General features: G+C 43.2%; 1 protein-coding gene across 1 annotated transcript; it reads right to left on the reverse strand.

Annotated features, from left to right (window-relative positions):
- Positions 1-20,390: 20,390 nt before the first annotated feature.
- On the reverse strand, positions 20,391-26,105 carry LOC308591064 (arylacetamide deacetylase-like 4). Its single transcript, XM_081201621.1, has 4 exons — positions 25,347-26,105; positions 24,384-24,600; positions 22,012-22,075; positions 20,391-21,397 (listed from the first exon to the last, which is right to left on the reverse strand). The coding sequence occupies exons 1-4, from the start codon at positions 25,521-25,523 to the stop codon at positions 20,623-20,625; spliced, it is 1,233 nt and encodes a 410-aa protein (XP_081057747.1). The 5' UTR covers positions 25,524-26,105; the 3' UTR covers positions 20,391-20,622.
- Between the last annotated feature and the right edge of the window lie 700 nt (positions 26,106-26,805).

Here is a 26,805-nt window from a genome sequence, read left to right on the forward strand (position 1 = left end):
TGCTTTTATTGATTGATTTATTGGGATAGTGGGGTTGCACCTCCTAAAACATTTTGACACACACACACACAGGGTGGTGGCAAAAGCTGCAATGTTAAACTCTGCTTAATCCCTTTCAGATTAAAAGGGGCTAGGCAACTGCCCCCAATCCCCACAATATTAAGTAAAAAATTGATCCCTGTATGTTCTTGGTTCAATCTTTCATTGTCTCCGGGTTTAAAGCCCAATCAATTTACCACACAAAAAAACGCCTGTGAAATAACCACGAGCAACAGGAATCTGGCAGGTTCGCAGATACCAGGAAGGAAATTTGTTCTTCAGATATCATAAGAAATTAACACCACCAGGTTGGTTAGAAAACAAGTCAGGGACTTCCGGAGGCGGCGCGAACGGCAATGGCGGTTTCCTTCGCTTTGTGAAGGGGAAGCTCCGCGGAAACGGGTCGTCCGCTACGGCGAAGCGGAGACCCATGTCGGAAAACCACAGGCAGAGTGAGCCTGTGGCCGTGGGACTCGGCGGGCACCAGAAGCGCCCTCCGAAACGAAGAAGGGACCCCGTAAGAGGTTCCGGAACGTGGAAGGGCTGGCGCGGTGCTGTGAGTCGATCGCTCTTTCCGTGTGAGTGAAGCCGCACAGCTGCTGTTGGTGAGCGCTGACCTTTTTTCCTGGAACATCAGATTCGGAAACACCAACCCGTGAGTAAGAGGGACTAAAGTAATTGGACCAAATTAACTTAAACTTCGGCCAAAGCGGGAGACGCAACCAGGAAGTCCGTCTCTCGGTTCTGCTTAAAGTTTTAAGGCAATGACTTTGATCTAAAGCCTTTGAAGTGGAGTTAAAAGCTTCTAACTCGTGCATCACCTGAACTGTCTTTACAGGAATTAAGGGATTTAATTTTGGGGGGGGGGGTTGGACTTGGTTTCACCTCTCCCTGTGGATTTACAAAAATTTATAAAGAAACCCAGGTACTTGGACTGCCAAACTACTAGAGCTGTCAGATTGCGGACTTTGTTTTTGTTACTTTGAACTGCTACATTTGAGTGTTACTGGATTAGCTACTTTGAAACATTGCTTTCTGGCACTCTTTTAGAAACATTGTTTAATAAGGACTAACTCTGCTGAATATAAGAGAGCTGAAGGTCTTTTTGAAACTTATGATTGACTGGACACTGTTAAAATTTTCAAGCTTTTGGAATAAGTTCTGGAAAAATTTCCTTTGTTTCCCTCAAGACACGTTTGAACTCCCCCTAGAGGATTTTGGATTTATAACTGTCTGGGACCTGTTTTTCTCCTCTTTCTTCTACCTTGTTGTTTACTCTCTGGGCTTGTGGATTCCCATGGGATCATACATAATTTGACCTTGGCACGTAGACAGGAGTGGAATGAGTGGCTTTGGGAAAACAAGATCAGCTAAAGCTAAAGTTAAGAGAATGCACGATAGAAAGTAACATGGCGTCAGCAATTTAGTTGTAAGATATATGAGAATAAGTGATGTTTAAGAAAAAGATGATATTTGAAGTAATATTATGTTTAAGCTAAGCAGTTCAGTATATGGTAAAATTATTTAAAATTTGGGACATAATATTTGAGAACTATAAAACAAGAACTGAAACAAGGTAACAAATTGCTGTCTATAATTATATGACTGAGAACGCAGGAAAGGGTGATGTGAGGAAGTCCAAAGATTATGAAAATATGATTCATGGATAATTGCTTTTTTGTTGTATTTCTTTTTTTCATTCTATGCCTATTTTCTAATTTTTCTTTGTCTTTTCTGTTTGTTGTATGGTGATGGTATTATATATGTTTGGTGGTTTGCTTTTTTGTTTAAAATTTGCAATAAATATCTTTTTAAAAAAGAAAAGAAAACAAGTCAGCAGGACAATGGAGAGATTGATCTTCTTCCTTGAGAAGTCCAAATGAACTGAATGTTCTTTCTGCAGATGAGCTTAAGCAGATGGTCAGTTACACAACAGAGTTCGGTGTTGTAAGGTGTTTTGATTTCCAAGTATCATTTCTACCCTGATTCCCGCTCTTTATAATTAGTTTATCCAATTGCACCATCATTTCTCTGTCTAAGCAATTACTTGCTGTAGGCATTACACCTTCCATCTGAACTGCTCCCCAGAGTCAAAATGTCTTCCTACCATGCCTTCAGTCTAACTTGCACTGAAATGTAGTCCTACTGCACAGCTTTCCAACAATTAGCCTAACACCTCATTCTTACCCCAGTCTGTGAGTTGTGTCCAATTAAGTTACACCCAGAATAGACCCTGAAATCAATGCACCCTAAAATCAAAGAAGCTATGCAAGTCATGTCCATTAACTTCAATGGGTCTCCTCACAGTAGCACTAACATTGAGTACAACCCCTGTTTTGGATTTGAACTTGACTTTTAATATATCATTGTGAGTTGGGAGCAGAGCTTGGCTGCATGCCTGAGCCCCCTTCTAATTGCTGGATCCAGCAAGAATTCAATTGTTGGAATAGCCAGGCCAGCTTCTTTGTGAATTAATGCCATGTAATTATGGGCTGTTATGGTAACAAAGGAAGTGTGACTGCAAATAATAAAGTTTGCCTAGCACACTTCTATATAGTGTAGTGTACAGTTTTATTTCTAGGTTACGCAGACAGAACAGACAACCTCTCTCGATGAAAGCAGAGAGCAGCTGAAACAAAGGAACAAAGGAAACAGGCAACCAGTAAACATCACATCCATCTCCTGCCTCCGTGAGACTTCCAACAGCCTGGAAGGTCTCTGGAATGTAAAAAGAGTCCTGTGACTCTAAGCAGCTGCCCAGTGGCAAACAGAAACTAACACAGTTCTGAGTATGATGCGCTGATCAAAAGTGGAGATCAAGCTTTGTTGGGATTAATTGCGCTTGGCATTTTACAACGCCCTTGGGTAATGCGTTTAGAGCCACTTTACATAGCAGCAGAGGATTGCACCAGGGATTTGGCATTGCTGCACAGCAGATACCCAAACCATGAGGCTCTGACAGGGACCTAGAGACCTTCTGCCTCCTTCCCAAATCCAGGAAAGTGAGGCATGTTAGACGCTTTCTTCCCCAAAATATACAGCTCTAAAACTGAGCCAGCCACCCAACCACCCCAAAGAAAAGCAGCTAAGAGCATGTTGACTTGCCGAGTTCCTCTGAAGTGGAAGTGACCTTACCTCCAGAGTAGCATGATCCTAGAATCCTCCTGGTCCTTCTCAAAGCCTTGTAAGCGCTTTCCCAGGTTTGGAAAGATGAAGGGAAGGCTCTAGGACCCTACCAGAGCCTAGAGCTCAAAACTGCTCCCTCAAGCAAGGGTTGTCACTTAAGCCCCTGTGCCCTACCTGGTTAAGCTGGCCATTATGGGCTGCACCACATAACTAACTCCCCCAGCTAGGTGTTGCCTGAAGTTGTTTAGATCAAAAGCAAATGCCTGTCTATCTTTGCTATGTGGTGCGTGATTAATGGGAGTTTCCCTCTGTGAGTTAAGCTTTGGGTTATGATAACATACTGAACATATTTCAATTTCCCTTAATCTTGTATCTGTATTTCTCATGCATCCCAGCTGTTGATGATGCCTTCTTTGTGTTGCTTCATGATGGCCTCTAGTCTTCATTGTAAATTGCTACTAAAAATCCCAGTTGTGCTTGGCTTAAGTTGTGGGCTAGTCTCAAAGTCTCTGAAAATTTTTAAATGAAGCGAGGTACCAAACTTTGTACGATGAAAGATAAGCTGTGAAGCTTTTTGTATTCAGCAAATATAATGTCCAACACTGAACAGAGATTCCGGATATTGACTGCTGTTTTGTAGATCTTCATCAGCATGGTGGGAAAATTCAGAATTGTTTCATAAACTGAAAATAAAACTTTACAGACGATGACCTGCATGACATATCACTTTACAAAAATTATAAACTGTAATACAAACAGTAATGAAAAAGAGTACACACCCCATCTTATTTTGAATGAACATATGTGAATGAAAATATCAAATGCTGTGGTGGGTTCGAGCCCCATGTTGGGTGAACAGTTCCTGCATGGCAGGGGGTTGAACTAGATTACCCTCATCGTCCCTTCCAACTCTACAATTCCCTACAGGCCCTTTCAGGTGCTAAGGTGGGCAAGGGGGGCTCTCTTGGTAGCTCCACTGCCCTCAAAAGCTCAGGAGGCTTGGGGAGGGCAACCTCTGTGGTAGCCCCTAGGTTGTGAAACTTTCTCCCTGCAGAAGTGCATCTGGCACCTTCAATAGAAAACTCAGGTTAATGTTTGACAGTGGAATTTGTAAGAGCTGTTCGACAGTGGAATTTGCTGCCAAGGAGTGTGGTGGAGTCTCCTTCTTTGGAGGTCTTTAAGCAGAGGCTTGACAACCATATGTCAGGAGTGCTCTGATGGTGTTTCCTGCTTGGCAGGGGGTTGGACTCCATGGCCCTTGTGGTCTCTTCCAGCTCTATGATTCTATGATTCTATGTTGAAGATGCACCTCTTTACCTTGGCTTTTCATACTTCAGATGTATATTTTTTGAGCCCCACTTTATTTCTGAGATTGTCAATTGTTTTAACCTGTTTTTAATACTTTTTGGAGATTACAGGGAGGAAATCCTGACTGAAACCAATGGAAGATATAAGGAGCCAAGTTACCAATTGGTTACAGTATCTGTTATGTACTGAAGTTCTCACCCTGGGCCAGCAGGGGGATACTGTAGATAGTTTTCACTCAGGTCCACATATTCAAATAAGGAATTGAAAGTGACATTCAGTGATTGGATAGTTACAGAAAGTTGTTACTGTTGCTTTGTAGTTGAGCTGGTTGGATGACACCCTTCAGCCCAGTTCTGTTCTGGGCCTGTGAATAAACAAGAGCTGTTTGAAGAATCACTGTGTCATCTGATATGTTCACCCACAACTTAACAGTATCATCAGTTATGTGATGTGTTTAAGTTTGATTTTAAAAACATGGATTCCTGGACCAAAGCTTATAATTTGAAAGACAAGTATTACAGAATAAGGACAAGCTATTGTCCAAAATGTATAACTTTTTATTAGAATGAGAAACAAAAGACGAGCTAGTTAAAGCCTAAGCGACACATTGGGCAATAGATATAGGACACAACATAGATTTAAACCTCTGGGAGAAACTTTGGAAGAATGATTTGAAATTTACTGCATGTTACTCATTGAAGGAGAATTATATGAAAATGATTCACAGATAGTATTTAACCCTGCGTTGATTGGCTAAGATGTATAAAGCAGAATCAGATATGTGTTGGAAATGTAAAGAAATGAAGGGAACATTTTTTCACATGTGGTGGACATGTAAAAAGGGAAAAGAATAGACTGTGATATGGTTTATGAAATAATGATATTGGAAACTGTTATATATAATTACTAAGAAATTCAGATGGAAGAGATTTGAGGAGGCCAAATAATATGTTTATGAAGATGGATTTTAATTAATTAATTAAGTGATAGTCAAGCGATGATCTGTTGTATGTTTCATATTCTTTTTTCTTTTTCTTTTTTTCTGTTTCATTCTTTTTCCTTTATTATTGTCAACTTTTTCTTTTTTCGTTATGTTTATGTATGAAAATAATAAATATTATTATAAATAATAATAAAAAGGTAAAAGAATATTGGGAAATGATCTATAATGCGTCAAAAAAAATGTTTAAAATAACTTTCTCAAAAAGACCAGAGTCCATTTTTGTTGGGAATAATCTAGACTGAAATTCCTAAGTGTCAACAAAATTTATTTATGTATGCAACAACAGCGACCTGGAGTTTTGTTAGCCTCAAAATGGAAAGTGAGAGAGGTCCCAGGCAAAGAGGACTGGCAACTTAAGATGGAAGAATATGCAACGCTTGCAGGTTTAACATATAGAATAAGAGAGCAATAAGAACATATATTCAAAGAAGAGTGGAAAATATTTACTGAGTATATGGAAAATAACTATACATAGCTGGAAATGCTGGCAGTATTAAGATAAAATCAACAGTGTAATGTTGGAGTGATGTAAAAGTGGAGAGTCGACTAATATGGTTGTAGCAAAATATGCAGGAATGAAAGATTCATAAAACGAACCAAGGAAAGAGAAGGAGGGAAGTCGTTGGATATTTAACAGTATGTAAAATGTTTCTTTTAAGATGTAAAATTGAAAACTTAATAAAAGCTATTTTTTAAAAAGCAACAACAACAATAACCTGTTGTTAATACTGTGCATCATTCTGGAGCAGAAAGCTGGGTCAGACTGCAAATGTGCTGAAGGCATAAGTGCCCTAACTGGCATTGTGAAGGGTAATTACGACATACAAGTTGTGATCCTAATGAATGGTTTCATCCATTTAATTTACTTAATGACTAAATGGCTAATTACAGGAGGTGGACGCGGGTGGCGCTGTGGGTTAAACCACAGAGCCTAGGACTTGCTGATCAGAAGGTCGGAGGTTTGAATCCCCGCGACAAGGTGAGCTCCCGTTGCTCGGACCCAGCACCTGCCAATCAAGCAGTTCGAAAGCACCTCAAAGTACAAGTAGAAAAATAAGTACCGCTCCGGCAGGAAGGTAAACGGCATTTCCATGCACTGCTCTGGTTTGGCAGAAGAGGCTTAGTCATGCTGGCCACATGAGCCGGAAGCTGTCTGCAGACAAACGCCAGCTCCCTTGGCCAATAAAGCACCACAACCCCAGAGTCGGACACAACTGGACCTAATGGTCAGGTGTCCCTTTACCTTTAACCAGGTTAAACCTATGTTATTCACTTGACAGGGCAAAAAATGTTTCTCAGTGTAATAGCAGAAGATAGACAGTCTCCAATACAGTCTATGGATTTGCAATGTTTTCACACGTTTGTGATGTCAAAGAGAAAAACAACTACCAGACATTTAAAAGACATCTGAAGGCAGCCCTGTTTAGGAAAGCTTTTAATGTTTAATAGACTATTGTATTTTAATATTCTGTTGGAAGCTGCCCAGAGTGGCTGGGTGAACCTAGCCAGATGGGCGGGGTATAAGTAATAAATTAGTAGTAGTAGTAGTATTGTGGTACCACACAAACAACTGAAGCAACGTGAGTCATCAGGATGTATGAGATACCACACTCTCATTTTGTTCCATTGAGCTATTTACAGATTATTGGCAACTGTATAACAAATATTTGGATGAAGATTGGAAAAATAACTGCTTAAAAAATAATTTATGTATTCAATTCATTTGCCACCTGTCAACAATATTGCGCCTTGGGGTTAGCCTTCCAGGTAGCGGGTGTTGTTTAGATAACATGATTTCATTGGAGATAAATGCTTGTTGGTGAATGGATAAGAATGTGCCATATAGAGATTTATGACACAATTGTTTACAATTGCTGAAACTGGAACTTGGTGTTTCATGCTATTTAAACATCTCTATCAAGCTGCTCTATTAAAGCCATGGTTTTCCCAGTAGTGATGTATGGAAGTGAGAGCTAGACCATAAAGAAGGCTGATCGCCAAAGAATTGATGCTTTTGAATTATGGTGCTGGAGGAGACTCTTGAGAGTCCCATGGACTGCAAGAAGATCAAACGCATCCATTCTTAAGGAAATCAGCCCTGAGTGCTCACTGGAAGGACAGATCGTGAAGCTGAGGCTCCAATACTTTGGCCACCTCATGAGAAGAGAAGACTCCCTGGAAAAGACCCTGATGTTGGGAAAGATGGAGGGCACAAGGAGAAGGAGACGACAGAGGACGAGATGGTTGGGCAGTGTTCTTGAAGCTACCAGCATGAGTTTGACCAAACTGTGGGAGGCAGTGGAAGACAGAAGTGCCTGGCATGTTCTGGTCCATGGGGTCACGAAAAGTCGGACACGACTAAACGACTAAACAACAACAAAATCAAGCTGCTGGGAGTTGTCAGGAGAGATAGGGTGAGGGATCATCTACATGTGGGTGAATTTATTCAATTCATTTACCACCTGCCAAAAATATTGTGCCTTGGGGTTAGCCTTCCAGGTAGCAGGTGTCATTTAGATCAAATGATTTCACTGAAAGTAAATGTGTGTTGGTGAACGGGTAGAAAATTGTCATATAGAGTTTTTATCATGTACAGATATTACAGAAAACAATTGCTGTTCCTGGTTCCTCATGTGACTGCAGCCTTACATTCTAATATGTGAAGTGGACTAATGCCTCCTTTATTAATTATGGGATTTATTTATACAAAGTGTCTTTAGGATTAGTGACTTGATCACTTTGGTTGAAGATGTCAAGCAGATGTTGGTTCTGCATATATAATCCTTCAATAAAATCACATTCTAATATGCATATAACAGTTGTGCCAACTTGAATAGATATTAGGAAACATTCATTTATGAGGGGCTCCGCTAGGGGAGCCTTGGAAGATGGCCGACAATACCAACTCTCCAGCTCACTCGAGGTAATTAAGGGGCTGATATGGAAGTAAATCAGCCTCCCGTTTTTCTCCCCGGTGTAAGGGGAGATGCAGCTTCGTCCACGGTTGCCCATAAATCACCCCCGAGTTCGAAAGAAGGAGGGGGTGAGGGCACTGGACGGAAAGCCCTCGAGCGAGTTCGGATCTCCCAGACGCTGTCTCCAAGTGCGACCCAAGTTGCGTTTTTTAAGATAAAAAACTGGAAATAAGAATCATCACACATGCTTCGAGCGAAGAAAAGGGTACTTTAGCTGCTAATTAAATCTGCCACTAAGAAGTTAAGAGCGATGGAGTGGACTGGAAAGAAGATAACATCAAAGAATAACATCTATGCCGGTATGTTGAAATGGAATGGAAAGGGGGGGAGGACTTTTCCTTTTCTTATTACGATATTACCTAACAACCCCCCCCCCCAGAAGAACCTTCAAAATGACCTAGAGCAAGCAAGATTGGAAAATAAACTGTGTGGAAATAAAAATATCAACTAAAGCCTTTGTTTGTTGAAATATCTGGGAAGAAAATAAAAGGCTCTCCTGTGACGCAGTTTTTAATCGGGATCCGCCATTATGAGACACACTATGATGCGAGATTAATAGCCATAGGGGGAGGCAAGCCTTTACTCTGTTATCATGTTTGTACTCTAAGTTTCCAGGCACATCTCCCCTGGAAAGGCTAATTTATGGTGCAACTTGTCTGCGAAAATTAATGAGCAAATGCCTAGATTTTATTTCATTGGAACTGAAAAAAATGGCGTCTGCAATCCGAGGAGGACTTTTGGATCAGCGTGTTAAGATTTACTGCAAACAAAAGACTTGCCAGTTTTTTAAAAAAGGGAGAGCTTTACAAAGTTCACACAGAAGCATAATACTGCTTACTTTAACTCGCCTGTGGAAACACCTCAGAGGCTATTAAGAAGAAAAAGGATAACATTAAGAAGATTGGAAGATGGGACTGGTGAACACTAAAAGCAGCACAAATATGAGATGATTGGACCCTACTGAACTCGAAGCATGGGAACCCCCAACAAAAATTTATAATTTGGCAAAATATTTGGACTTTATTATTTGTATTGGTATAACTTGGCATAATTAATGTGATATGATTGGATTGTTAAATGGAAAACTCAATAAAAATTATTATAAACAAGGAAACATTCATTTATGCCATCATATCCATATGCCATCATATCAAAGGATTAAATTTGGGTGGTGCAACGTTTTTCTAATCAGTGTTTGATGGAATATTCTGTCTCCTGTTAAATTGTGGAAACCTTTTGTGAAAAGCTTGGACAGGCTGTGGAGGGAAGAAGGGCATATGGAAGCCTAGAAAACCATACCCTGCAACGGGCGCTGTAACGTCAGGGTCGCTGTTGAAGGGCCGGAAAGGAATTCCCCTGCATTGGCAGGTTTGCCTTTCCCGTCACAACTTTGGCGGTATCAGGCCTTGGGCAGAATCCTTTAATCTATCTTCCCTGAATGAGGGGGGCGTGCAGCGGTGACCCACGCCCCCTTCCTCTTTGTGGCGGCAATACCAGGATTCCCCATTAAAGGGGTTTTTTGAGAGGAGGCTTTGACTGTATGCCTAGAGGTCATCATTGCTCTCCCCTGCAACAGCGGCGTAACGGGGGTGGGCTCTCTCTGCTTGAACATATGTTCTCCAGAGCCAGCCCATCCCCCCCACTGGATAACCCTGATGTTCCCCAGATGCCCGGCGGGGTACTGGGAGGGATAAACGCCCAATGGCTGTGCCAAGGTCTACCCACATCTGAAATATAATAAAGTTGCGGCCAATTTTAATCCCATAGCACATTGTCTTGAGTCATTATTCCACACAGGGGCCGCCCAGGGTTGGGGGAACTCCACCTGTCCACGCAATGACTTTTGTACTTTACCAGGAGGAAATGCTCAGGCGGTGATACTGTTGTAGAATAGAAAGCCTTTGTTTTCAACTGAGCAATGTTGGAAGGTATGGGATACAACTCTATATTTTCTGTTCATTTAAATGTGGTAAACTGTTATTGTTATTTGGCTACGCCTCCATGGCATTCATTTTGTGACTGGCACCTACAGCACTTTCTTAAAATTCCATGTTCCTTCTGATCTAAAATGTTTGGTGCTTTAAATAAGAAAGTTAGGATTTAATGTGGGTTTAATCAATGGTATTTTTCTAGGAAAAGGGGGTGCCAGAGCTCATCACGAACTTCTCCCTTGTTCTTTTAGAATGGCAGTGGTGCCCACCTGACAGGTGCCAGAGCTGAGCTCAGGTGAGCAATGACTGCAAAAAGGAAAAAAGAAGAATAAAAAGCCCTGGGTTTAATCAACATTTCCTTTCTGACCTCTAGTAACAGCAGCAAAGAAAAGCAAGCATTGTGATTTTACATAAGGTAAAAGGAGGATGAGGACATGTTGCTCATTGAGCTACAGCAACCTGTTTGCAATTTCCTTTACAAAAGGAATTGCGACATATAAATTCTATCCTAGCACTTGCCCAGAGGCTTCACAAAGGCAGCTGTTTTGCTGCTGTGGGAAACAGGGTTCACTGGTATAGCACTGGCTGAGAAACTAACATGCCAGGCGAGAGCGGCAAAAGGCAAACACAACCCATATTCCTTTTATAACATATGGCAAATGTTTATTGAATACATAAATTGCTCAGACTGTGGCAGGAATCTGCCCAGAGCTCATGGGGAAATGTGGTGTGATCTCCTAAGAGTAATCAAACGAAACTTTAACACGTGGCATGATTTTAAAAAAATAAATCAACCTGTAATTTTATCAGGACAAGTTATTTGTTGTTTACTGTTGTAGACAACTGTTTTCTCAAAACTGATGTTCTGTACCATGAAAATAAATTAAAACAGTATTTATTTATTTATCTTTTATTTATTTAGAAGATAGTGGGTTGCACAACAAGTGCCGCTCTGTCTACATGCACCCACGTTCAACACACATTGTTCCACTAAAGTAGGTGGCTGAATTCATCTTGTTCCTGGGAGAGGCTTTTTATCTGATCCTGCAGGACTGCTTTTATAGTCTTACCTAATCTGCAGGTCCACCATGTGAAGTGTAATCCAGAGTTACCGTACTTGGGAGGCTATTTAAAAAACTCAGGATACACCCATATTGTGGGAATGGTGCATCCAAAATACAGTGGTACCTCAGGTTAAGTACTTAATTCGTTCTGGAGGTCTGTTCTTAACCTGAAACTGTTCTTGACCTGAAGCACCATGATTTCTGTTCTTATCCTGAAGCAAAGTTCTTAGGCCAAGGTACTATTTCTGGGTTAGCAGAGTCTGTAACCTGAAGCGTATGTAACCTGAAGTGTATGTAACCCGAGGTACCACTCTACTATGCAACCAGTTAATGCTGTCACAAAGAATCTTGTGCTCTTCCTCTCTCTCTCTCTCTCTCTCTCTCTCTCTCTCTAAATATAATTACCACAGAGAATGCGGTACATGCCCAGAACCCAAAACCCAGAACAAGAACCTGGAAATCCAAAAACCAGAAGCAGAGTTGCAAATTAATACTAATATTAATATACTAATATATTAATAATAATATTAATATATTAATATACCTTGCCCATCTTGCTGGTTTCCCCAGCCACTCTGGGCAACTTACAGCATATATAAAACATCAAACTTAAAAAAACTTCCTGATACAGGGCTGCCTTCATATGCTTTCTAAAAGTCAGATAGTTGTTCATTTACTTGACATCTGAAGGGAGAGAGTTCCACAGGGAGGGTGCCACTACCGAGAAGGCCCTCTTCCTGGTTACCTCTAACTTCGCTTCTCGCAATAAGGGAACGATGGGGGTGGAGGAGCTCCTTCAGTGACCATTTTGTACCTCAGAAATGGAAGTTAAACTTCTGAGCTCTTGATGGCTGTGTTCTCTTAATCTTATTCTCTCAGAAACAATTTTTAAAGGCAGATTGAAAAATGGAAGGAATTTTTTAGGATGGATAGAGGAGATTTTTAAAAAAATTCCAGACTACCCACCCTTACTGAGGCAGATATTATACAGTGGAATAGGAGACTAATTCAACACACACTGCAAAATATAATTACCACATATAAGAACTAGGAAGGTGAATCTAATCTCTTATGTTTTTAGAGTCATTTCAGAAATATTCTGGGGGGCACAAGAACTTAAGAAGCGCCTGCTGGACCAGGGTCATGGCGCAGCTAGTTCACTACCCTGAAACAGGACCCAGGAACAAGAGCAGTTTCCTTTTCAGTGGCTGATATTGAGAAACATTCCAACCGTGGAAGCAGAGTGCAGACATCATGGCAATTGTTATAAGAATTCTAAAGTGTCATAAATAAAATGAATGTTTGTAAGTGCACAAGTTACATTAAGTACATAAACCACATGACATAAACAGTACAGGAGATCAATCCTGAAGACATCGTGACTTGTAATGGCCCCAAATATTTCCTCTGCAGAAAGGGTCATATTTTAGGTATGAATAGGGTAGGCTTGTGAACTGGGCTCAAGAACAAAGATATTTACCATCTCAAAAGAATGGCCAAGACTGGCAGGATAAGGCAATCAGAAAACCTTATCAGGTATCGTGACAAACAGGAGACGAGCCACAGCCACACATTTCTGTTGTAGACTGTTGGGTTGAAAATGAATGACAAACGAGTATGTAGGTGTCAACTGGGAGGCCTCTCTCGAGCAAGTCTCGAGGAGTCTCTTTTATTGAATATTACAAGCATTGCCACGTATGTGCTGGTTGCTGATTGGTTAACACAAGTACAAAGCAAAGATTACATATAGGCATTAATCACCAATAGAAGAAAGGCTGGGAAAGGGAACACAGGGAACACGGAATTGGACAGGCATGAAAACCTCCTTAACTAATGATTGATATAGCAAGACTAAAACAATTACTAATGATTGATCATAACATGAAAAAATACAACAATCACATTCCGTAGATGTGGTCAGCAATGCATTAAGAACAGGTCAGGGTATACTGTTTCATGAACTCAATGGGAACTGATCAGAACATTCCCAGACTCATGTGCAGAGGGAAAAACTTCCCAGCAGTAGACCATCTCTTTCTGTGAGGACACTGCTTGGTGGCTTAGGAACTGGAAGTTGGTGCTCCGTGTTATATGAACATCCCTATTAAGCTGGTGGGAGTTGTTATCAGGAGAGGTGGCAATGAGGTATCATCTACATGTGGGTGACATCCATCTATTGTTCCCCATGCCATTAGACATCTTTATGAAGCTGCTGGGAATTGTTATCAGGAGAGATGCTGTGAGGGATCATCCACATGAGGATGATACCCATCTCCATCACTCTATTGCATCTAAATTAAGAATGGCAGTTGAAACAGATTCAAAGATATAGGTGTTATGTCTTCCAAGACCTTGATTCCACAAAGTGGGGAGATACACTGTCCTTTATAGGATAGTTCTGGACAGGGTATCTGAGAAGACAGCTCTTCCCACTCACATCAACCCTGGTCACTTTCTACTTTGGATAAAGATGTGTTGATGATGCCATACATCCCTCCAATAAAACATGGTGGGACTGTGTGCTTGGAGCACTCACGTTGCCACTTCTTTGGAATTCTCTTCCTTAAAAGTTAATTGGGCCCCAACGATGTTACATTTTCTGTGCAATAGACAGAGCTAAATAGTTAGCTATACAAAATTCATTTGTGGAGGTTTACATCAATACAAATTAACCTTGTCACAAAACTCCTGAAACCTTTCTAAGGTCTCTTGTGGTTTCTGCATCATAAAAACCCAAACATAATTAGTGAAACAATCCACACACACAAGATAATATCTTGCATCGCCTCTAGATGGTTCTAGAGGGCCAATCACATCAGCATACACCCGCTGAAATTCCCTGTCGACCCTCTTGGTCACCTTCCTGGTGCTCGTCTTGGTCACACCTGCAAGAGAGATTACGTTAGAATCAGAAGAATTACATTTCATGTAATCACTTTGATCAAAAGTCAACAAATACAGTCCATCTTTCTCTCTGGCAGTAAGATACAGTTCTCCATCTTTGAAGATCTTGCAGCTCTTATCATCATAGGACAGTTTCAGTCCTTTCTTTGCAATCTGCGACACACTCAGCAGATTGAACCGCAATTCTGGAACCAGGTACACATTGTTTATAGTCAAGTTCAGACTTTCAAGATACACAGTCCCAATCCCGGTCGCTTCCTGCTCCTGACCGTTAGCCTGTTTCCCAGCGAAGCTTTGTTTCTTAAACGTTGAAAACAGTTCTCTGTGTGGGCACATGTGTTTCGTGCAACCAGTGTCGATTATAAACGAGTTCCCAACATCTGGCGTGGTTCCTTTCGCCATCAAAGCCTTTGCAGGTTTCACCTGGCACTTGGTACGGCTTTTGCCTGACGCCTCAGGCTTCGCAGAGCTGCTCTTCGCTCCTTTTGGCTGGCACGGCTTCTTACAGTTTCGCTGTAGATGCCCAGTCTGTCCACAATTGTAACATCGGACAGCGCTCAAAGCTACAGCACGCTCCTCAGTAGCTTCAGCAGTGGGGGAATTAGAACTCTGTTCTTCCCTCCCCCTGTCCTTCACTTCCAGTGCAGCAAGTCTGTCGTGTTCATTAAGGACCACCGCACACACTCTCTCCGCGGTCAGATCCTGAGCCGGTAGGGAACTAAGCTGACTGGCAACAACCTTGTAAGTCCTACTAAGGCTGTTTATCATCATGAAGCAAAACACTTCCTCCTGTAGACGGAAATTGCGTTCCACCATCTGTTGGCGCAGAAATTTCATCTCTGTCAGGTGCGCTTGAACATCTCCATCAGGCGCTAGTCTTAGATTGGTCAACTTCTCAAAATACAGCAACGCTGAAGAACCAGTATCCCTCTGATGTGTTCTACGTAGCGTATCCCAAACCTCTTTCGCATATTCTAAATGCTGAATATGCACCAATTGGGCATCTGAGACACACAGAATTATAGCTGTCCGGGCCTTTACATTCTGTGATTCCCAACCTTGGGTTGGTGCTGCAGGGATGGGGTTTTCAATCACCCCAAAAAGCCTCTGATTTTGCAGCAGGGCCTTCATCTTTACAGACCAAGATGAATAATTGTCATTATTTAGGGGAGGTGGGTAAGGCAGTGCTCCCCCCTTCTTGGCATCTATTTTGAAGCCAAGCCTCTTTCTCACTTTCCAGCCTTGCTAAAACTCCAATAGCCTTTGCTGGGTTGTTTACTGCCTTTCCTGGCAGGCAAAACTGCAAGCTGTTTCTCAGACCTTGCACAGCATCGACGATAGCCAAAACAAACTTCCCAGGCTCTCTCTCAGAGCCATCTGCACAGTCAGTAAATTTCCACGTCTCTGACGGGCGTCGCTTAGCAACTGTGCATAGCAATCTCTGAACAGGAAAGCTTATCTCAACCACAAGAATTCCTGGCATGCAGGCCGAGCCTCCAAGCTGCAGGCCTCTTCTCTCGGAGCTGTATTTTTCCAAAACGCAGCTCCCGTGAACCAGAGAATAAATCAATCTGCGTTCACACTTTTAGCCCGAAATTCAGCATACCTTGGGGCTCCGGTGCTTGGATAACACCTCCTCTTTCCACCAGCCGTCTGTTCAGCTTCTGGCTGCACGCAGATGTTTGCCTTTCCCTTGGTGTAGAGGATGAACGATCCATCAACCTCTCATGCAGATTTACGATGAATCAAAACCACCGGCTTCTGCTACCAGATGTCAGTATCTCAGCTCGCAGTCAGAGGTAACTGGCCCCCCCGGGCAACCGAGTGAGATACTTGTTGACCTTCCCGTCTGCGTCTCCCGGCAGGCAAGGTCGTAAATCGGCGATCCTCCTCAAACGTGAGAAGAACACACCCTCCTCCTTCTCCCTCCCTGCACTCCCCCAGGGAGGGGAAGAAAGACAGACAGGAGTCCTATTTACATGTCTTTATTCCTGTCATTCAGCAGTACAGAGAAAACGTGTCTGTACCCTCCAGACTCCGGCAGTAGAGTCACAACTCCACCCCTGTACTTCCAGTACAGGTCAGATGACACTCTGAGCTAACATCCGGTGCTCAGTACAGAGAATAGACTGCCCCTTTTTCCCACCAGTACAGTTCCAGACAACAACATCCTGTTTTGCTTTCCAGCCACCTGCAGCTGGCTTTTGCATTGCTGCTTTTTCCTGACACTGCCCCCCTTCTCTACTGCTGTTACACTGATTTCCTTCCCCAGCGGACGGGCTGCCTCTCTCCCTACTGGGACCCTCTCCGCCATCCCTCTGGAGCCTTCCCTCCGCCTCTAGCTCCGATGGCAGTTCCCTGACATTTGGCTTAGAAAATTAATAAAAAGAATTTTTTTAAAAAAAAGAGAGAGAGAATGCGATTGGGCCGCATCCGGCCCATGGGCCTTAGGTTACCTACCACTGCTCTACATGCTGTGAGACTGCAACTCCCAGTAGTCACAGGCAGGGATGAATGAATCCTTCTCATTTTCCCACACTTACCTTCAGTTCTCTACCTGCCCAGGGTTTCCAGCCTCGTTGCTTGGCTATGAGACCATATGTGCTTTCCTGAAGAAACCATTATGCAAACAAAATATGGCTTTGTGTGAATAATTTATTTCTCTCTATGTGTGTCCTTCTATATGCATGTTGGATTAAGCAGTATATGAATAACTTAAATCTATAAACTGTTATTATTATAACTGTTAATATTATTAAGTAAATATACAGTGTGGTACCTCGGGTTACATACGCTTCAGATTACAGACTCTGCTAACCCGGAAACAGTACCTCGGGTTAAGAACTTTGCTTCAGGATGAGAACAGAAATCGTGCTCCGGTGGCACAGCAGCAGCTGGAGGCCCCATTAGCTAAAGAGGTGCTTCAGGTTAAGAACAGTTTCAGGTTAAGAATGGACCTTCAGAACGAATTAAGTACTTAACCCGAGGTACCACTGTACTGCACTTCATGGAAGGATCTTATGGTGGTTCACAGCAAAAAAATACAAGATAAAAACCCAAAACACAATGAAAGCAAGAACACAAGAACAAAGCATACCAATAACACCTTTAAAAGATATAGAAATGTTTTTGCCTGGTGCCTGCAGATACATATTATTAACTCAATAATAATAATAATAATAATAATAATAATAATAATAATAATAATAATAATACATTTCTTAATCATCTTTCCCATAAGAACATAAAAAGGACCTGCTGGCTCAACTAACGGCTCATTCAGTCCCCAACTTACTGCAGTGAATGCCATTATGGCAAGACAGTGAAGACCTCGAAGCTTCAATGGACTGTCAAATCCAGGTGGAATTTCACTCCTGGAAAGATCATAGTAAATTGCCCAGGAGAGGAGAGACAGGGAAGGAATCCCTATAACTCCAATCAACCCGAGCAGGAGGTTCTGAAAAAGCTCCATTTCTCCGTTCCAAAGAGTGAGATGCAAACATTGAGCCTAAACTGTCAGCATTTGCTGCTGTTTAACTCCACCAGTGGTATCTGTACACAGCCGGTTGTAGGTTGGTTGATGAACTATTTCCCAATTACAGCACAGACTTCCATGTAGATGTGATATCCATCAGAATACCAAGAACAATTTTATGGGTCTTGACGGTGGCAAAATTAGTGGTGCCCTATTTAGGAATTTCAAGTCCAGCTACCAAACCATCCAGCTTCAGGTAAAGCTTTTCAGTTTTACATACCCCGGGTGTTTGTTGACTGAAGTTCCAAACATCCCCACCCAGCTTAGCCCAATAGTCAGGAATGGTGGGAGTTCTAGTCCAAGGTGGAAGAGGACTTGTGTGCACTTCCTGGCCCAAGATTTCCAAGGCTTCCGACATGAGTCCCATTCCTACCAAAACCCTGGATATTCAAATCATGGGCTTTGGACTTCCAGTTTTACCACTGCCATTTGAAGGAGTGCAATATCAACTCTCCAGAGAGGTCCTGAGCTTTGAGAGGCAAAAAGAGGTTACGCTAGGGCAAAAGCGAGGTTATGCTAGGGGCTGGGGGTCTGTCTGTGTTCAGAGGCGTAGGGGGGAGCCCAGTATTCGTTGTGGAAAAGAAAACGACGAATCAGCATCGCCTTCCAGTGGATTATCGCCTCTTGAACAAGGTAACCAAACCCGTAGCCTTCCCCATGCCCAAAATTGACGATGTTTTGACGCGTGTGAGGCAGGGGGAAATTTTACCAAACTGGACCTAAGGGGAGCATACAATCTGACTAGAGTGAGAGAGGGGACAAATGGAAGACAACCATGTTCAGCCCCCTGGGGGCGTTTGAGTATCTCATCATGCCGTTTGGATTGCAATCGGGATCCGCCTGCTTTCAAGCCTTTATGCACCACGTGTTGGGGCCCCTGCTGTATAAGAATTGTGTGGCCTTTTTGGAGGACGTTTTGATCTTCTCTGAAAATGAAGTACAGCACGTGAAAGATGTCAGGCAGGTGCTAGAGAGTTTGAAGAAGCATCAGTTGTAGATCAAGCTGGAGAAATGCCAATTCCATGCTCGAGAAGTGGAGTTCCTGGGGTACCGACTGTCAGACAAGGGGCTGGCCATGGAGCCGGAGAAGGTGAAAGCAGTGCTGGAATGGAAGAGTCCCAAAACAAAGAAGGATGTGCTGAGGTTCCTAGGTTTCAGCAACTTCTACAGGAAGTTCATCAAGAACTTTGCTCACTTGACAGCAGCCATAACGGCTTGTCTCAGCGGCAAGAAGAAGTTTGCGTGGACCAAGGGAGTGCAGCAGTGCTTTGAAAGGTTAAAGAAGGCTTTCGCCTCTGAGGAGCAGCTCCTGCATGTGGATCTGGGGAAGCCACTGAGAGTGGAGACGGACGCTTCAGACCGGACCATCGGAGCAGTACTGTTGCAACAAGGGTCAGGGGAGGACTGCAGACCTTGTGCGTTTTTCTCCAGGAAACTGAGCAACTCAGAGCAAAACTACACTGTTTATGACAAAGAATTGCTAGCCATTTATGCGGCCTTTTGGCAGTGGAGACACTTTTTGATTGGGGCGCACCACCAGATCCAGGTCCGAACGGACCACAAGAACTTGGAATACTGACAGACAGCGTGTGTGCTCAACTAGAGACAGGTCCGGTGGTCGCAGACATTCTCACAGTATCACTTTGAGATACAATACGTTCCTGCAAAGGGGGGGGGGGGTGAGTGCGGATGCACTTTCCAGAAAATGGAATGGGAAGGACCTCCTATGGCCAGGCCCATGTTCCCAGAAGACCGATGGTCGTGTGAGGGAGCACTGGTAGGGGAGCAAGAAGTGCTTGGGCTCACCAGACACAATGAGTTTGCTCAGACTAAATTAGGAAGCTCAGCGATGGAAAGGGGAAAATGGGGGGGGTTGAGGAAAAAGGAGGGCTCTTGTACTACAACGGGGCATGGTATGCACCAGGAGAGGCATTGAGGGCCAAAATACTTAGGCAGCTCCATGACAACCCCACAGCCGGGCATTTTGGGCAGCATAAGACCATGCTACTAGTCACCAGACAGTTCTGGTGACCCAAGGTGGCCCATTTTTGGAGGTTTACATCAATACAAAGGGCAGAATTGATAAAATATGTGAACTAATAGGGTTTCCTTTGATATATTTTTTAAGCAGAGGAATCTTCAAAAGTTGATCAAATCATAGATCTTATTCTAATTGCCTCTACTGAGTTTTGTGTAGTGTTTGCTGCCACCTTGGTTTCCAGACCCTTGATCAGCCCAACCTCCTTCCTCTGCACAAATTCCAGCTTATCAATTATCCTAATTAAATTGTAGTGCCCAGAACTGGACACAGTTCTCCTGGTCAAGGCAAAATGGAGTGGAACTATTACTTCTCTTGATCAGGACATTATAATTCTGTTGATTCAGCCTAGAACAGCATTAGCAGTGCAGATCTCCAGCCAACGAATGTGTACTAAAAGGAAAATGTAAGAGGAAATGTTCATAAAATGCATATATTAGTGAATATAATATAGAAAGCCAATATAATAGAGCAAATTGCTTGTAATCCATACAAAGTAAAAATGTTTCTTAGGGAAATTTCACATTAAACTGCTGATGAATTTTCATGAGGAATTCCCCGCTGCCCCAAAAAACCACATATTTCTACAGAATTGTGAAGAACTGAACAGAAGATTGGAAAAATGAGAAAGTATCAGAAGCTGACATTGGCAGATTCTCCCCTCTTTATGAATAGCTCACAAATTCAAGGGATTTCCTCTCATAAGTTTTTAACAAAGTCTACGATGCTGTCCATTAATTCAACTGCAGCAGGGAATGCAAAGATGAATCCTTTGAAGAAGTTTATCATCCCATGAAACCCGTTCTCAACATGGAACCAACTAACTTTCACTCCATTGTCCTCCAGACGTTTCTTGTACAGCGGTACATCATCTCGTGCTACGTCGTACTCGCAGCTCACCAATAGGGTTTCAGGAAGCTTCTGGATGACAGAGTCCTCAGCAAAGAGGCAAGAAATATCAGGTTCCAATAGCTCTCGCAATTGCCTATAGACTTCAGGTTCATAAGGAGCAAGTGGGACTTGTTTGTAGCCTCTCTCCTTAAATCTCTCTGGAAGGTTGTCAGGACTCACCCACTTCCCATATTTCAGTCTCATTGAATCTGGCACGTGAGAGCCCTTCAGGAGCTGGCCTGCCAAAGAAGTGTCTTTTCCAATATACTTCATGAAAAGGTAAGCAGCATCTTCCCGGAACAAGGGGGGCATTGAGCTGTTCTGCTGATAGGAAGGCAGGTTGAAGTCTATTGCCTGGAATTTCCCATAGATCAGCACTTGAGCCCGTAGTTTTGGAAGGTCTGATCTTTCCACCAGTTTCTGGGCAACAACAGTAGCATAATTGCCCCCCGCACTGTCCCCACCAACGATGATCTTGGAAGGATCCACCCCATGGGAAACTGCATTTTGAATTAAGTGTATGGTAGCAGCAAGGCAGTCCTTGTACTGAGCGGGAGGAAGATGCTCAGGAGACAGGTGGTAGCTGCAGAATAAAACAGAAGCAGAGTGTCAAGCTTCCAGTATTTTTTCCAAACACATTCATGACCACATAGAATTACAAAAATAGCCTGCTGCATCAGTTATAGCAGATACAATGCAGGTGAAAGTCAGCTGGCTTATGCCCTTAAAAAACCGACTTTTCCAGCCAGCAAAAGAGTGTAGGGAATGCTGGGGAAGAAGAAACCTGCAGGATTGGATCCAGCTGGTGGAAGACCACTTGCCACTTGCAACTTTCCCTCCTCCTCCTGTTTAGATGCAGGGGGCGTTTCCCAGTCTCTTCCTGGTTATATATTTAACAGCCCTAACTGAACATTAGGTTGGGTTGTCTCCAAGTTGAGGCTGATCTGGAGGCCCTGGTTAGCGGTGCTGTGCAAGGCCTTATGCCCAGTTCATAGTCCCCCCATGGAAGCGAGCGTGTTCATGTCTTAAGCACACGAAGCTCTGATTTTCAATCACAGAACAGAATGTTGACAGCTTTCGTGGGGAGCCTCTTTCTCCTGCAGGGAATATGGCCAGGGATGCCAGCCTGAAATACAGCAGCATGCTGGGCCCCTACACGCTTTCCCTACGAAAGGCCATGGGGTTGTGTTTACTCACCCAACAGACACAACCACTGAATCAGTCTCCTTGGCAATCTTGCTGCAGACATCTTCGTAGAATGCTAGCAAGTTGGGAGGGAAATTCAAAATTGGGAAGCAATTATGTGGAAGATATACCTAACGAAAGGAAGCTGTTTCACAACAGCTGTTTTGCAAAGTAATCTTCCCTTTCATACAATATTGGTACATGCGATATTCACTGACATAAGCCTTTTTATGCATTGTGAACATCCCATTCCTAGAGAGCTGCGTTGTAAGCGTCAGAGACTGACTTTGGGTTCACAAATTGCTTCCCAAACTGCAAATTAAATAGGTTCACATATAAAAACAAATTGAACAAAATTACAACCTCCCACCCCCCTCCCCCAGACACAAACAAATCTTCAACTTAAGAGATATGGGGCATGGTGTCGGGGATCCAGCAGGGTCAGACGCTTGGGAGTGGTCTGATTCTGAGAATGAGGCTGACTCTGAGAATGAGAGATCGCAGCCTCAGGCAAGGCAAGGGTCGGTTTACTTAGTCCCCCTTCCTTCTCAGTCTTATGATGCTGGAAGAGTAACAAAGGCAGGGAGTTTGCGGCTTCAGAATGTTGGGGGGGGGGAATGTCCTGGAAGAGGATACTAGAGTAGAGCTCTCATAGGAATCTTCGCTGGACAGCAAGGGGGGAGGATGCCCAAATTCTCCTCGCAGCAGGTTGGAGTGGAAGGTGAAAATGCTAAGTAAGGGGGAAAGGGGAAGGATCATATCTTGTCTCCCTTTGTGCTGTCTGAGAAACGGAAACTCAGACTGAACGCGTTTATTGGAGAATGACAGGCGTTTGCCACACTCTGTAATTTTGAACTGTAAACAAACGTACATAAATCTTCCAGAGGCTCATTAATTCTTATCAGAGCTGTTTGCCTGCCTGAGATCATTACACACAGATCCATGAGTTGCAAGCTTTGATCGAATTAAGATGTTATTGTTTGTATTCATATATGCAAACCTATTTCAATTTTAAGAGATAGGAAAAACAAATTTGTTATAAGAACCTCCCAAATCTCCACCTTAGAAGAAATTTGCCTAGCTGTTGAAGTGTGGGAGCATGGGAGTTGTATTCAAGGAAGCAAGATCTTGGAGGGGCACAGGTGCCCCCATTCCCCCAAATATGAATGTCTGTAGCAATAGCAAGCTCTTGCAAGAGGTTGTGTCACCAGTCTCCTGACTCCCAATTTCTTCATGTGTCACTTGATCCTAGCCTTCCTTCCTCCTGCAGTTCCTGCTTTATAGGCTGTTGCAATGGAAGGCTACTGAATGGGACTTGTTAATTGCCAACATATTACATTGCAATTGGTCTTCTGAGATGAAACCTGGTGCGAGTCCAGTTCTCTCAACCACTCATATCGTTATCCTTGAGGGATAGGAAAGAGCCATTCTGGATTAGGCCAAAGGCCCAGCCAGCCCAGCCCAGGCCAACCAGATGTCAGCAGGAAGCCCACAAAGAGAGCCTGTCTACAACAGCACTTTGCTTACCTGCATGGGGAAATCTCGGGCGTGATGGCAAGAGATATGGGGAACTCTGATAACAAGTTTGTTGTTTTGTGTTTCTGAAAGTGGCACTGCTATTTGCCAACTTGTAAAATTGTGATTGGTTTTGTGAGACTGGCGGAGGTCCAGTTTCGGGTTACTGGTTTCGGAAAGTTGACCTGTGTATACAGATAAATTAGCACATGTGGGTGTGGTGGGTGAGTGTGGGATTTGGTCGGGTGCAAATGAGGGGGTGGCTGGGGGTGGGATAGCGGCTGGGTTGGTAAGCAGAGCAATCAGGAATAGTAACCTATTAGATACATGTTTGTGAACCTCTTTGAGGTTCTATGAAATCAAGTGTTATATGAATTTTATGAAATGAATGAGTCAGTATCAGCAGTGGGGGGCATCTGTCCCTCCCCCAGCGGCTGCTTGCTGGAGTGCAGCTCCTCGGAACCCTGACCATTGACAACTAGAGACGTAGGATCTGGGAAGCCATGACAACAAGAGGGTCCATGTCTATAAATTAACAAATGCAAATCCAAAGCACACGTGTGCCCCTTTTCTCTTCAGGAACTTCCACCAACACTTTTGTATTTCAGCCCTGTAAACCTCTCTTCCAATGATCTCTGAAGAACTTCTACCCATAAAGCAGATTCCAACTAAGCATTAGAAACACCTTTCTGATGGTAAGAGTTGTTCGACAGGGAACCGCCTCCCTTGGGAGGTGGCGAGCTCTCTTTGACTGTAGGTTTGACAATAGAGGTTTCACAACATTTCTAGGATTCTACATGGGCTTACTTGAGTTCAGTGGGGCTTGCCTCTAGGTAAGTGTTCATAGGTTCACAGCTTTAATCTCTTACCGATGCTTCCAATCATCCCAGCACCTCCATGAAAGAACACAAATCCTTTCCTTGGGCCAGCAGATGGTGTTTTGGGCTGATAAACCCTCACAGGCACCCCGTCGAAATGCAGATCTTTGGCAGAGAGGCTGGGATCCGCTCTTGGATTCCAGAAATTCATGAGAAAGCGGATAACGGCAACCTGTCTGCAGACACCCAGCAGCTCAAGACACTTCCCCTGTTGGGCAAAGGAAAAGTCTCATGAAAATAGTGCCCACATTTGCAACCTATTCACAGTGGGTGGTGTCCAAATAAGTCCTATTTAAAGTAGACCCATGGAAATGAATGAGCCCATGTTAGCCAAGTCGATTAATTTCAATTGGTCAGCTTAGAATTGGTCACCCCAACCTAAACACCTGCCAAGGTACACAGGCAAAAGAAGCTGGGAAACAAGCTAAGCTTTGGAGAAACAATCCACAATCTCCTTGCTTGCCTATGAGGCAATATGTGCTTTCCTGAAGAAACCATGACGTAAAGAAAATATGGCTTTTTCTCTCTATGTGTGTCCTTCTATAGGCTGAAAGGAAGCCCTTGTTGAATGTGATAATATATTCATCGCATCGTCAAGTGAATTCATTGATTTTACTGATTTCATTATGCATGTTGGATTAAGCAGTATATGAATTACTTAAATATATAAACTGTTATTTATTTATTTTAATTAAATAAATATACTGCCCTTCATGAAAGTATCTCATGGTGGTTCACAGCAAAAAAATGCGAGATAAAAACCCAAAATACACAATGAAAGAACAAAGCAAACCAATAACACCTTTTAAAAGATATAGAAATGTTTTTGCCTGGTGCCTACAGATAAGTATTATTAACTCTAATAATAATAATACATTTCTTAATCACCTTTCCCATAAGAACATAAGAAGGACCTGCTGGCTCAACTAAAGGCTCATTCAGTCCCCAACTTACCGCAGTGAATGCCATTATGGCAAGACAGTGAAGACCTCGAAGCTTTAATGGACTGTCAAATCCAGGTGGAATTTCACTCCTGGAAAGATCATAGTAAATCGCCCAGGAGAGGAGAGACAGGGAAGGAATCCCTATAACTCCAATCAACGCCAGCAGCAGGCTCTGAAGAAGCTCCATTTCTCCGTTCCAAAGAGTGAGACGCAAACACTGAGCCTAAACTGTCAGCATTTGCTGCTGTTTAACTCCACCAGTGGTATCTATACACAGCCGGTTGTAGGTTGGTTGATGAACTGTTTCACAATTAGAACACAGACTTCCATGTAGATGTGATATCCATCAGAACACCAAGAACAATTTCATGGGTCAGGTTGACACAATAAGTGGTGCCCTATTCAGGAATTTCAAGTCCAGCCACCGAACCATCCAGCTGCATGTAAAGCTCTTCAGTTTTACATACCCCAGGTGTTTGTTGACTGAAGTTCAAAACATCACCACACAGCTTAACCCAATAGTCAGGAATGGTGGGAGCTGTGTGCACTTCCTGGCCCAAGATTTCCAAGGCTTCCGACATGAGTCCTATTCCTACCTAAGCCCCTGGATATTCAAGTCATGGGCTCTGCTCCTCATAGATAAATGCAACTTCATGTTGACATGAAGTATATCTGTGCATGGACGCAGCCAGGATTTATTTTTGGGGTGACAGGACACCCACCTGCCATCGTCCTTTGTCTGGCTCTGTCTAGCAGATTCCAAATGATATGTCTCAAAACCAGTTTCTTTTGGCTTCCTGTTTCTGGCGTGGGAAATGGCTGACTCCCACAAGAACGGACCCCAGCTGTGCCGATAATTCAGGGCTGATATGGGGGTAATTAGCCCTGCAGCCTCCCCAGTTTTACCGCCACCATTTGAAGGAGTGCAGGATCAACTCTCCGGAGAGGTCCTGAGCTTTGAAAGGCAAAAAGAGCTTACGCTAGGACAACAGTGAACCTCATAACCCGAGGAGTTAAATCCTCGGGGCTGGGGGCTGGCTGTGTTCAGAGGCGTCTCTCCTGTGTGCACACTGGACCTGTCAGGGTTCGGCAAGGAGGCTGGATTGAAGATACGAATGTTAGGATCCATTCTGACCTGCAAAGCGATGTCACAGGCTCCGAAAGGTGAAGCGGTAAAGCATTCCAAGGCTGAAGATTAAACCCCCGCATCCCAAAACAAAAGAAAAAGCAGAACAGAAGCAAAAAAAATAAGGAGGTACGGGGGAGAGTTATAACAATTTGGGTGCTAAGGAAATCCTTCCTGACGCTGGCGGAGAAAATGACGCAAGGGAAAAAAATCTGCTGAGTAACAAGAAGGAAAAGAGTCTCAGCTACTAGAAGGGCTAAAGAGACAAAATAAAGCTAAACAAATAAATTTAATTGGGAGATATAGGACAATGTTTCAAATACCCGTGAAACTCAGTACATTT

The sequence above is a fragment of the Podarcis bocagei genome (genome assembly GCF_964188305.1).
Source record: "Podarcis bocagei genome assembly, chromosome: 7".
Taxonomy (NCBI): Eukaryota; Metazoa; Chordata; class Lepidosauria; order Squamata; family Lacertidae; genus Podarcis; species Podarcis bocagei.

Bases quoted from the DNA above. Each gene is read 5' to 3' on its own strand.
- LOC308591064 (XM_081201621.1), bottom strand. From the start codon at position 25,523: ATGGAGCTTCTTCAGAGCCTGCTGCTGGCGTTGATTGGAGTTATAGGG. The intron at 24,601-25,346 runs GTAAGTTGGGGA...TTTGCCCAACAG, and splicing joins CCATAATGGCATTCACTGCG to GGGAAGTGTCTTGAGCTGCT. The intron at 22,076-24,383 runs GTAAGAGATTAA...CCAACTTGCTAG, and splicing joins TGGGATGATTGGAAGCATCG to CATTCTACGAAGATGTCTGC.